The following is a 13,305-nucleotide window of genomic DNA, read 5'->3' as shown; positions in this document are numbered from 1 at the left end:
TTATCTATAGGGGGAGCTCATCCAATCATGCAATTCTCTAACAGGTATAGCTTTGATCACACACAATTGTACCTTGTGAGAGCAGCAGTTTAAGTTGCACTAAAAGTGGTGCAACTTCAATCACACAATATGGTACAGTGAATGGTGCACATTTAATGAAATGATACTACTGACAGGACATGCAGCTATAATTACCCACCCTGTTGACTGAGGCGGTGCAACACCATATCATGAGGAATTACATCCAGTGAGAGTTGCAGTTTCTATCAAACACCATCTGCCTTAAATTAGGGGCAGCTTCATTTACACATTGCTCTGCCTTTGAGGCGTGAGTGACCTTGTCCACCAATGTGCCATCAAAGGGGTGCACCTTTAAACACCCTCTGTCTGTTATGCCTTTTGAGAGGTGTACCATCAACAGAACAATGTTGCATTATATGGGAGGTAAGCACGCTTTCGAAAACACACACTGCAGAGGTAAATGCCACACAGTGGAAGGGAAGCACCTTCAATCACAGTTAGTGCTATGAATTCTAACCCAGCCGGTTATTCACTGAGAGAAGTGGGGTGTGCCCCTCTCTGGTGGTGGTAAAACTCCTGTAACACTGCTATGGTGTGCATGGAAAGGGACTGGTACCTTCCCTTGGAGATGGTGATGCTTCTCTCCAAGGGCTGCTTGCTGCCCTCCAATAGCATGAATCGTCTTCAGTATTTGCACTCACCTTCTGTTCCTGGATCTGTGCCTTCACCACTTTGTACTCGGCCGATGGAGGCTTCTGATTGGCTATCAGTTCCTCTGTGTCCGTCAGCCAACTCAGTAATGGCTCCAAGGCATCCTGGAATTTCCCACAGTGCAACAGGGCTTCTTGCAATTGTGCAACCCTCTCAGCCACCTGGAAAATGGAAATGGTGTAGTAAAAAGAGCAGAGTAAGAAGTGTTTGCACAAACTCGATCCTGAATACGCCTATCAACTCAATATTGTTTTTGGGGCTGTGGGTGAAGATGATTAGGGTGTTCTAGCAGCGTTTTATGAAGCTGATTTGCCAGGGATACTGTAATTATGGGATGGAGATAAGACTGCTCTTTGGTGAGTGCAAAGTGAATTTGAGGGAAAACCACAATTTTTTTTTTTAAAACTTGAATTTTACCGTATTGCATAATATGCAGTCATAAATAGAAAGTAAAGAAGAAAAGTGTCATGGTCATGAAAAGCGTGGGTAAGTAAAAAGCAGTTAGAAGAGGATTATGTGGGCTGTATCCTGCTTTCACACCACGGCGATTCAAAGAAAGATCTTCAAATGGCTTCCAAGCAACACTGGAAAAATATGCCCTAGAAATCAGCAAGTTGGACTATGGGAACTCCCCTTATATCGGGATCAAGCAACTCTCCAGAAGACTACAAACCATCCAGGACTTGGCAGCCAGACTCATTCATAAAGTCCCACGCAAAACTCACACCCCACATCAGGGAGCTCCACTGACTCCTGATTCAAAAACATGCTCATTTCAAACTCCTCACACACACATGCAAGGCACTGCAAAACCCAGGTCACTCCTACCTGAAAAGATGCATCTCCCTTCACCAGCCACCCAGACAATTCTGCTCGACTCCTACTCGCACACATCCCATGCATACACAGAACCAGATCAGGAGGACGGGTGTTCTATTATATCGTTTGTAAAGTGTTAAACAACCTCCCACATCACAACAGAGCCTCTTCCTCCTTTCTTGAATTCCAAAAGAAGCTGATGACCTGACTTTTTAATTAACCACCCTATCCAAGGTAGGGCTGGGCACACACACACCTGCTCTGTGCCAGGATACCTTTGCAGATGATGGTGCAGTTTACAGATGCACATAACGTAGTAACTGTACGGCAACATTGTGAGAAGGCAAGGTGTGGCTGGGGACAGCAGAACATGTGTAAACAGCATGGTGGGTGAGAGCAAAATGATCAGTGGGGCAGCATGGTGAGTAGTTGTGCAACACGCTAGCATGATGAACGGGGTAGCACAGGTGGGTAGACGACTGCATGTGGGTGGGGGCATTCACGAGCGAGAACAGAATGGTAGGTGGAGCACAATGTGGTAGGTTAGAGGAAACAAAGGTGGGTTGTGGAAGTTTAAGGGGGGAGAAGCATGTTGTGGGTGGAGAGTATAGGTAGCGGGACAGCTAAGGCGTTGGATGAAGCATGATGGGGGAGCAAGCAGCAGTGTGCATGTGGGGGAGCATGTGAAGCAGTGAGTGAGGGACAGCGGGAACCATATGGCTGGAGGGCATTTATTGTAGAATTAGCATTGAGGGTGGGGTGCAGTGTACCTGAAGGACACTGGTGGGGGCAGGATTTATTCTCCTCGCTTTTTTCTGAAAATATCAGTAACATTTGACCCTTAAAAAATGATGTGCAAATGTCGATAAGCTAGCCTGGTGGGAGGAAGTGGGATAATCATAGCAGGCGGGTGAGGGGGTAGCCGACATCTTGAAGAATGGGGCCAACATGCACACCATGCGGGCACTCTGATGTGCTGAAAGCATATGGGGCTAGTGGGCGGTGTGGTATGGGGCTTTGGAGAAATGGGAGGAGTGTGTTTTTGCTGTGGCTGGGGGAGGAGAAGGAGGTGTTGGCAGACCACGGGATATGAGACTTTGGGTTTGGTCGTGCAGTTGCTCAGAATATCTTTCCTCCTGTGGATTTGTGTCAGATTCACGCTGTAAGCGTCAGATGGTCCCATGCTCCCGCTACATGCCGCCCACTCTCTCTTAACTCGTGGATGCCGAGAAATCGTAGCTTTTCCCTCCTACGAGCAGTCTGTGCAGTGACATCCCAGCAAATCAGACAAAGAGCTTCAATTCATATTCCTGTTATCTGACTCTATGCCAACCAAAGGGCCCCATCACCTATTAGCCACCCCTAGTAACAATCCTCAACACAAGTACAGCTCCAAAGAGAACTGTCTCTTTATTCACTGACATTCTCCTTCCCCCAAAACCATGTACTGGAAACATATTTTCTGCTCGTTGTCAGTGCAGCTCCAAGCATCACTAAGCCATTAAACATTGACTCACCGGCACAGCATCTTGGTGTCTCAGTCCCACCTCACTACCAGAACAGCAATGGAGAACCGAGCATCACCTTTACAGCCATGTTCTCACAGGCCCTCCAATCTGCATTGACCTTATTTCTCTGTGATGTCAGCTGCATTTATTGCATACAACCCTGTCAGCACCATTGCACCGTACACTGTCCCAGATCTGGTCTCTAGCCAACATGCCGGGAGCACTTTGCAGGGACCTAGCATTCCTATTACTTGTTGGCAAGGGCTCAGCATCTTTGTATTCAGTACTCTGCCCTAATCTTTGGAGAGAATTAAGATTCATGCTCAATATTGTGTTATCCCGGTCCCTGTCTCTAGGACGGACTTAAAGTGTAGAAACAGGAAAACTTGATATTGCACCTGAATCTGTGCAGGCAGGTTGCAAAGAGATAGGGATCGAAAAATACCCTCATTCACACGTCAGCAAGTTGCACCACAACTCCTTTTTACTTGGAAAGTAAGTCGTCCAACTGTGCTTTCTGACTTCCTATGTAGACCTACGACTTGGTACCAAGGATGAACCTCAGTCGACGGTCTGAATGTGTTTTGTGACATCACACCTGTTTGCTGAAGAGCAACTGCGATCATTCCATGGTGACAAATGCTGCCAATTCCCCACATGCTCCATAAATGCCTTCTTGGCTTGGAAATATTATCTGAAAACACCTCATGGTTTGCCCTTATGGAACTCAGTGTGATCCCCTCTGACACCCTTATGCAACTTCTCTCTTGTTCAAATTGTACCCTGCTTCCCTGGAACCCTCTGCCTTCACATCAGAATGTTCCCCTATATGTTCACACTTAACCCCACTAGAGGGGTGATGGTATCATCTTGTTCAACGCAGAGAGCTTCCCTTTTGGGGACACGTTTCTACATTCCCAGCGTGTTTTCTATCCTTCCCATGTCCCTCCACCTACTTGCTCAGCATGTTTTCCCTTATCTGAGCCCAGTTATCTTCTTACTCATCAATTTTGTTTTCCCCTTATTCTCATACTTACTTCCCTAGAATGATCTCTGTACTGTCTTGCCCAGCATCTTTGAAATTACTGGGGCAACAGTGTCCTACTGCTCAATCTGCCTTCCCCCGCAAGGCCCCACACACTCTTGCTCATTGCTTCTTCTCAGTGCGTTTCCAGCCTTCACCATACCTTCTTGCTCAGCGTGTTCCACCTTATGCTCAGCTCGTCGGTGTCATGTTCAAGCCCATGCACATCACTGCTCTTCTCTGCACTCTGGATCAGGCCTTGACCAAGCCCGTTTACTTGTTGCAGGCGGCTCTGGAGAGGTTCAACCCGCTCTTTCTGGAAGGCCTAAAAGTAGCAAGAATGCATGAGTGTTACAAGGAGGAAAGCATGAAAAGGGTAAAGAATTCAAGAACATGATTCCCTGGGGCTCACCAGGGTACAGCAAAAGACACTGATCTTCATGTACTCAATCGAAAAAATGCCCTCAATGTTGGGCAGGTGGCACCCCTTGCACGTCCAGCATAACCAGTGGTGCTTCTTCAGACAGCTGCACCTCAGATGACGGCTGAACCCTGTGCACCCCCAATACAAACGGAAACCAGTCTGACGACAGTGAACAAACATTCTTCTAGCACCACATGCAATGGATATCCTGATGCAAGACAGAGCTGCAGCAGCACAGACCCTCCAATTACAGACATCACACGCACCTCTCGGACAGATAGACAAAGAACTCTTAGCACAGACTGCTGGAACTACAATCACACAATAGAGAAAAGCGCATGTACCCCATGATCGTCAGTGAGAACTACACCTCAAGCAGCTAGAACTGCTCTGCTGAGAGAGGCAACCGGAGCTAAACTATCAGGAGAAAAAGCAGAAAACACACTTTCAGGACACAGGGAACCACACTCCTAGGACAAACAGCAGGAACCACACTCCTAGTAAAGACAGTAGCAACCGCAATCCTAGGATAGACAGCTGGAACTACAATCTTACGGCAGACATTAGGAACTGCATTCCCAGGATAGAAAGCAGAAAGTGCAATTTCATAACAAATGACCCCATACTCCGAGGACAGACAGTAGAAACTGCACTGCCAGGACAGCTGATAGACCATGCCATCCCACGTTACGACTCTGAAATCCTACAACAGTTTGCCAACTCTGCTATCCTACAGCAGTCAGCACAAGCACACTACGAGGACAGAGAGCAGGGCCGCACTGACAGATCAGACAAAGGTCCAGACTCTCAGAGGGATCAGCCAGTACCAATAGTCATAGAACTTACACTAGTCCCTAGACATACAGGACAGCCATTGTGGAGGACAAAGTGATTCCATATTTCTTGGGCACGAATGGCCAGAGCAACACTCTGCCAGCAAACAACAGACCCTCACACTCCCAGGACTGACAACAGATGCCACACTCTTAGAAGACACATGCAGACTTCAAGGACTGAATACGAGCCCAAAACTCCCAGAAAGGATGGTGAACTTCGCACTCCCAGAACAGACGGCGGAGCTCACAATACAAGACAGGCCCGGTGCTCCCAATAAAGATAAATGTCCCAATAGTTGCAGTAATAAGCTATAACTATTGGCAGCGAATTACACTCATTTGTCAATCAGCTCAACACAACTAGTTGAAATATGCGGTAAAAAACATTCTGGAGCTAGCGTCTTGCTGTGCCCTTGGCATCCCTCACTGGTACCCACCCCATCGTATCAGAGGAAGGATGTTGACGGAGGCGGGTGTTCCTGTCCTTGTATCCTGTGTCTGCTCTGGCTTCCCCAGCCTGACCCCATGAAGGGAAGTTCACTAAGCACGCTGTACGCACCTTGTATAAACTGGATCAGCTCACATCCAGCATCAGCCCACAATAGCCTTCTGTGGATAGATCATTCTGGGTCACCATTTTGTATAAAGATGCCTAACAAATACCCTGCCTCAAGGACCGCTATTGCCAACACCTGAGTGAAAGAGAAGTAGTCAGTAGATACTGGAAATAAACTACTGATGGAGCTGCAGAAAACGTGCAGACACAGTAAGAAACTGTGTGAAGAACCAGACACAATGAGATGCCTACTTAAGAAGTAACAGAGAGCTAAAAGATCAGAGTGACAACCAAATGATGGCACCTCAGTCAGTCAGTAGATACCAGGGACAGCCAACTGATGGAACCAGTCAGCCAGCAGACACCAAGGACAACCAGGACATCCAGACAAATAAAGGAGTCTAAGACAGCCAGCAGATGATCTCAGGGACAACCAACGGATGGAGACTTTCGGCCAGCTGATACCACTGACAACCACCCAAATGAAGGAGCTACAAACAGCCAGTAGCTGTCAGAAACAACCAGCTGAATGAAGGAGCCACAGACAGCACATACTGGTGAACACTAACTGACACAGCCAGTCAGCAAATACCAGTGACATCCATCTGAACGCAAGAACCACAGATAGCTTGCACACACAAGGGACAACCAACTGGTGGAGCCACAAATAGACAAAAGGTACCAACATGCCAAATGAGGAGGAACAAGCAACCAGGGATGACCAACTAATGGAACCAGTCACACAGCAGAAAGAAGAAGCCAAAGATAGCTGGGAAATACCTGGGACAGCCGAATGACAGCACCACAGTCAGCGAGCAGACAACAGGGGAAAACAGCTGAATTAAGGAGCAACATATATGATAGGGGATATCAGGAACAACTAACTTAAGGAGACACAACTAGCAAGAAGATACCAGGGTCAACCAGTCAAGAGATGGAGTCACATACAACCAACAGATACCAGGGACAATCAACTGATGGAGCCAGCCAGCCAACAGATAGATGGACAAGCAGTGGAATGAAGGCACCACAGACTACCCGCAAAAACCAAGGACACCAACTGATGGCATCACAGTCAGCCAGCACATACCAGGGGAAACCTGCCAAATGAAAGAGCCATAAACAGCCAGGAGGTATTAAGAACAACCAACTTAAAGAGAAATAGCTTGAAGATACCAGGGACAACCAGTTGAATGAAGTAGCCACAGATTGCCAGATGATACCAGGAACAAGCAACTGATTGAGCCAGGTAGTCAGCAAATACCAGAAACAATCAGCTATATGAACAAGCCACAGACAGCCAGGTCGTCAGCAGGTACAAAGGACGTGCAAGTCAAGGAATTGCAGACAGTCAAGCAGGTACCACTAGAAACACACTGAACAAGTGGTGATGCCATTGAGTAGTATAATAAACCATCTAAAGGATCAACACACACAGGTAACTGGCATAGGGGTATTCAAAGATGCGGATGCTTACAGTCACCAGGTACTGCAACAATTGAAAGTGAAACATTCCAATTTCACTAAGGTATGAAGAATGCTCATCTGTGAGCAGAACACTGGGCATCGCCCACCGGTCCCCTCTCCGAGTCCCCAGAGCCCAAAAAAACCCATGTAAACACGTTCTCAAGTTCAGCTTCTCATTATACTGCACAATGTCTCTACAGGAATTACGACCTATCACAGCTGAGGCTGCTTCCCACAATAGTCCCACAATAATCAGCGAGGCACAGCTCAACATACCACAAATCAAATGTCTTATTTTAGAACTTCAGATGCAACTATAAAATATAATTCACAATTATTTGCAGTCAGACAGATGAGGGATACTCCTGAACAACCATAGAGAAGGATACAGATGCACCTTTATACAAACCACTATTCATGGTCCATCTGCTCACCAATGACTTCATTATATTTAACAATTTAATAGCAACCATCTTAGAGGATTGCTGGGCTACTAAATTCCATTTTTCATCCTAGCAAATATTTAATCAGACAGAAAATATTTAATGTTGATGATTTTAACATTTGCTTGGGCATTAAAGTGATAGAGCTAGTAAATGTTTTGCCGCCACATGGGATACACGTTCAAGTTCAAGAATTTGTATAGCGCACTACTCACCCAGAGGGTCTCAAGGCGCTTGGGGAGGAGGTTACTTATTTATCGAATAGCCAGGTTTTAAGTTTTTTTCTGAAGGAGATGTGGTTCTGTGTAAGGCGGAGGTGAGTGGGGAGTGAGTTCCAGGTCTTGGCCGCCAAGTAGGAGAAGGATCTACCTCCCATGGTGGATCTTTGGATACGCGGGACTGCGGCGAGGCCTTGATTGGAGGATCTTAGTTGGCGGGTGGGTGTGTAGAAGGATAGTCGAGTGTTGAGGCATTCGGGTCCTAGTTTGTAGAGGGCTTTGTGTGCGTGGGTGAGGAGACGGAATGTAATTCTCTTGTTGACGGGAAGCCAGTGGAGGTCTTTCAGGTGGCCGGTGATGTGATCTTGGCGAGGGATGTCCAAAATGAGTCTAGCCGATGCGTTTTGGATGCGTTGGAGTTTTTTCTGTAATTTGGCTGTGATTCCGGCGTAGAGGGTGTTTCCGTAGTCCAGACGACTCGTAACCAGTGCGTGGGTGACAGTCTTTCTTGTCTCGGTGGGGATCCAATGGAAGATTTTTTTGAGGATACGAAGTACGTTGAAGCAGGATGATGAGACGGCGTTGACTTGTCTGGTCATCGAGAGGGAGGAGTCTAGGCTGAAGCCTAGGTTACGTGCGTGGTCTGTGGGTATGGGTGCGGAGCCTAGATCCGAAGGCCACCATGAGTCGTCCCAGGCAGAGGGGGATGATCCTAGGATGAGCACTTCTGTTTTGTCTGAGTTAAGTTTTAGGCGGCTGTTTTTCATCCATATGGCTACTTCTTTCATGCCTTCGTGAAGGTTGGTTTTGGCGGTGTCGGGGTCTTTGGTGAGGGAAAGGATCAGCTGGGTGTCGTCAGCGTAGGAGATGATGTTGAGGTTGTGTTGGCGCGCGATGGAAGCGAGTGGACTCATGTAAACGTTGAAGAGGGTGGGACTGAGTGATGATCCTTGTGGTACACCGCAGATGACTTCGGTGGCCTCTGATTTGAATGGGGGGAGGCGGACTCTCTGGGTGGACTCTCACGTGACGCTGTCAATGTTGCATGGCTAGAGACCAAAAGCTTGCAGTGCATGCAGCTACCTCGCAGATATGTCTAAGGACAGGAGGTGAGGGTCGTGCTATTGATTTCTCTATTGCGTGTCCAAGAGCTCAACCGTGCTCTCTCCTGGAACTGCCAGGAGTTTTTCTTCCCTGCCTGCCCAGAATCTTTCAATAGTTGACACAGGATATTTTCCAGACAGGGTCCTAAGTGGTCTTTAGGGTTTTTAAAGGGCCTGCTCAGTCTCTTCCCAATGAGCTGCTCTCTGGAAGTTGCTTAGTGTCTCCCCACAATTTTTCTTAGGGACCAACATGAGAGTATCACGTCTGAGACCATTCTCATGGATGTAAAAGTTGAACAGTATGATGGATTGCGATTTAAGTAATGCATGTGATGTTTTAACAGATGTCGAACTCCTGTGCAGACTAAACCGAGCCCTGAGCTTGTCAAATAAGATACCCATTTACAAGAAGCTACGATCCTAAAAATAAATAGAACGAATGTACGATCCCACACAAATGCCACATGGCACACAACAAGCACCGGAGACCCACAAATGAGGAGACCACAAATAAAAGCAAGTGTTTTTTTGTTCAGGAGCAGTGCTAATGCAGGCAACCAAAGAACATTTTAAGCGATACAAGTAATTATACCTGGGAATCAAAACAATATCATCGACTGCTGGGCTGACAATCTCCTTGGCACTCGAGTTGAAACTCATTACTGTTACATAATTGTGTGATTAAGTCATACATAAACTCATTACACTAGCCATCCTTTAGAGAATGACTTTGTTGTTCGAAGACACAAAGAAAGAAATATGGTCTTTAACCACACAAAAAACGTATGTATAGTGGACAATGTTATTGCTTACTTACTACAAAATCATCAAAGGAAACTACCTGACAGTCGACCATGGCCGCCTTTTTTTGCCAACCTTTTGATAAACGCTGTATCCTGACAAGTCTAGAGGGAACATAAGTCATGGTTTTTATGAAATTATCATTTCAATTTTTTCATATGTGTTGAAATGTCAAATCAATTGGAGACTTGCGTACCTCCAGAAACATTCCATGATAAAACCCTGCTGTGATGGCAGCGGGCTACAGCAGGAAAGAGCTGCTCATGTCCATGAGTCACCTTGGTTTTCATCATCATTACCTATCGAGACAATGGTGGTGTCACGTGTTTCTGAAACTATAGTTGAAAAGGAATGGGGAGGGTTCCTATTTACTGTAGTAGTGCAATGGATGCGCACCTGCAGCACTATGCATAACCCAGCGACAAGGCAGAGGGGTGCAACATGGCATGCATAAGACCTGGAAAATAGAGAGGGCAACTAGGACAATGTGAGCCAAGTGCAGAATATGAGAAGCAGGTCCAGAATGGAAGGAGGGGCTGAGGAAAACCTAGCAATAGTCACTCCAGGAGCATGAATTGATGCCCAGTGTCTGGCATGCAGGGATTTTGTAAGGATGAATGATGTTGGCGACCAAGATCAGAACTCATGGATGGACGCTGAGGATGCATGAATGGTTGTTATGGATTAAGGAAGGACAGCCTAGTGTGTAGGAATGGCATGGTGGATACATAAGGGTTTAATAGTGGCACCAAAGAGGAATAAACGAGGTGCGCAAAGTGGGTGAGCTCTTGAAATGGTAAGCATGGGGCACATAAATAGGTATGGGTTACTTGAGAAATATAAGCAGAGAGAACAAGCAAAGACTCAGAGGGATGCCCATGACATAGGACAGGCTTCCTAATTGAGATCATTTGATAAACAGTCAAAATGACTGTCTAGCCTGGTTTGGAACTTTAGGGGTAATGCAGAGATGTGATGGGGATTAATATAAATGAGCAGGGGACTGCAGAACGTGTGCAGATGAACACCAATAGTTCTGACTAGGTTGTAGCAGCGGTGCAGGGGGTGTTTGTTCATTTTTCGGGAAGGTGTTTTTTGTCTACCAGATGGCACTGTCTGAGTAATCACAATTTCTGTATAATATAGCACAAGGAGTTTTGTTTCCAGCCTTGTCAAAAACCTTGCCAGTATTTTAGGTCTCACCTATTCGTAAGAATTTTGTGAACTACTATATATTAGAGCTAGGACTAAGTACCACAATAGTGCAACTCTAAAACGGTATTCAAGTAGTAATTAGTCTGGGTTCCATTGCAACATCTGGGAAAGATACATTTCCATAACTCCTTTTGACGTAAACCACTGCCAAAGCTAATACTATCCTAAAGCAGTACATTCCAGCATTTTACTGCACAAGTGGAAAAGAATTTAACATAAGTACGGAAATGCTGGGGAGCCAGAAGGGTGCTGGTGTGAATACCAAAGCTTCCTACTTAAAATGCTCATCTTGAGCTTATTCTTCAAGTGTGAGGGGATATGCAGGTATGCCCATAAATTACCCTGGGAAGTACAACTGAATATTAAGTTGCGCACAGTTGAACGCAACCTTTTTAAGATTTCTGCTATATGCACTCTTTTCTCAGGGATGTTTGAAACTAATCAGGCCGCTAAGTTCAAAAGAGCCCGAGGAACCCAGCTAGGCCACAATGAAGAGAACTTAAAACAATCTACTTGGTTTAATAACAGTGCAGGAGAATACTGCACAGTAAGCAATATATAAACAATCTCCTCAATCCACCAATTGTGCATGGGCACCAAATTTCCTTGCTGCTAACCAATTTATTCTATGTGCATAAATGCTGTTATGACACGTTTCGGCCAGTCCTGGCCTTGATCACATACATCTTATATAAATATATACTTACACACCCACACACGGTGACAAAGAAAAGCAAAAAGCAAGTTCTCAGAATATTAATGTTACATCTATCAGTTTATGCTATGTGGCTATAGTTAATAATCAGTTTGATATGATTGACTCTGATAAAAAGCTTCTATCTTCATTTCAGACTCTAAATCTGGTCACTCACTGTTATGACGTAGCAACATTTCATTACAAAACGTGTCACACACTTGATACGTCACACATGCCTTCCAACTCGGGCTGACAGTGCTCCCTGAGAGCCTGTAAGCACAATCATGCTTGTCTCCTGTGAATGAAAGCAGAAAGCAAAGCTGCAGGAGGGAGAAGGAAGGAAAAGAAGATACTGGGGGTCGGTTAAGGGTGGCAGATAACGTGTATTTTCACATGTGGGTAAGGGAGGAGAGGTCATGTTATGTACTGCTTCTTTACCTCACCCTAGTAGTTGTAATCAGTGCCACATAATATAAAATTATAGATGGGTTAAAAGTGAATTATGTGGGTTTTTTTTACCTCTGGGTTCTGAGTGACATCATAGACAATGACGTTTTGTTGTCTATTTGATGCCCCTCAGTAAAAAACACGCACATAATTTACTGTTACCTCTCTATAACTCTATAACATTTGAATCTGTTGTAATGAGACTTGCACTACCTTGGCAGAATTCCCAGCAGGCCACAACGCTGCCAATGAGCTTGCAGTTTACATCTGTATACGTGCATAATACAGTTCCATCACTGTTTAGTAACCAATGGTAGGTCAGTTCATATGTTTTTAAATGCTGGAGAGGATACAAGACTAAAAAAGAAACTCAAACGCCCATTTGCAAATAAACACTTGTCCCAGGGTCCTGCCACTTCTCACAACTACTCGACCAGTACAAGTTTCAAACTATCAAGGTGAAAAACCCAGCAAAAGGAGGCCAAGTCTGCATCATCTGTGAACTTTAAACCAGGTTATTTTGTAAAACAAACACTACCTCTGATCAGTGAAATTCTTCCTGTGCTCCTAACAAATATTATCACTGTTACAATTGTGACCACACCAGACAGGAATAAAATAGGGACCCCTGCATGAAGGATTGTCAGTAATAACCAATTCAGTGCATCAAGCAGTCTTACGAACAGTAATGTCTTAAAAGCTCTATTGAAATAGACACAGTCGGAACAATGCGGCGGAGCCACTCGTGTTCCGGCTACGCAAGCGCTACCACGCTTTCCTTAACCACGCATGTATGTGTGTGGTTATAAGCAGGAAGACAAGATACCAGGAAGAGAAGACGCGGTGAGGTTTGTGGGGCTGGGTTTGGAGGGGGGGGAATAGTTTGTATGGGTTGGGGGCAGGGCCGGACTGGCCGTAGCGGGCATTGGGCGTTTCCCCGGTGGGCTGCCAGGGTGGAGCCCGGTTTTGGGTCCCTAGAGGGCTGTTTTTGTTACTAGTGTCCAGCAATATCGAC

General features: G+C 45.8%; 1 protein-coding gene across 4 annotated transcripts in view; it reads right to left on the bottom strand.

The window, feature by feature from the left end:
- Positions 1-13,305, bottom strand: part of MACF1 (microtubule actin crosslinking factor 1) — a 990,087-nt gene that overhangs the window by 285,722 nt on the left and 691,060 nt on the right. For all 4 annotated transcript variants that reach the window (XM_078680764.1, XM_078680763.1, XM_078680765.1 and 1 more), the window contains 2 exons: positions 4,247-4,408; positions 723-893 (listed from right to left, as the gene is read on the bottom strand). In XM_078680764.1, coding sequence (XP_078536890.1) covers positions 723-893; positions 4,247-4,408 — 333 coding nt within the window. The remainder of the gene's footprint in view (positions 1-722; positions 894-4,246; positions 4,409-13,305) is intronic.

Source organism: Lissotriton helveticus, chromosome 3_1 (genome assembly GCF_964261635.1).
Source record: "Lissotriton helveticus chromosome 3_1, aLisHel1.1, whole genome shotgun sequence".
Lineage (NCBI taxonomy): Eukaryota > Metazoa > Chordata > Amphibia > Caudata > Salamandridae > Lissotriton > Lissotriton helveticus.
Note: the sequence above shows the minus strand (reverse complement) of the source record. Positions and strands in the feature narration are given on the sequence as shown.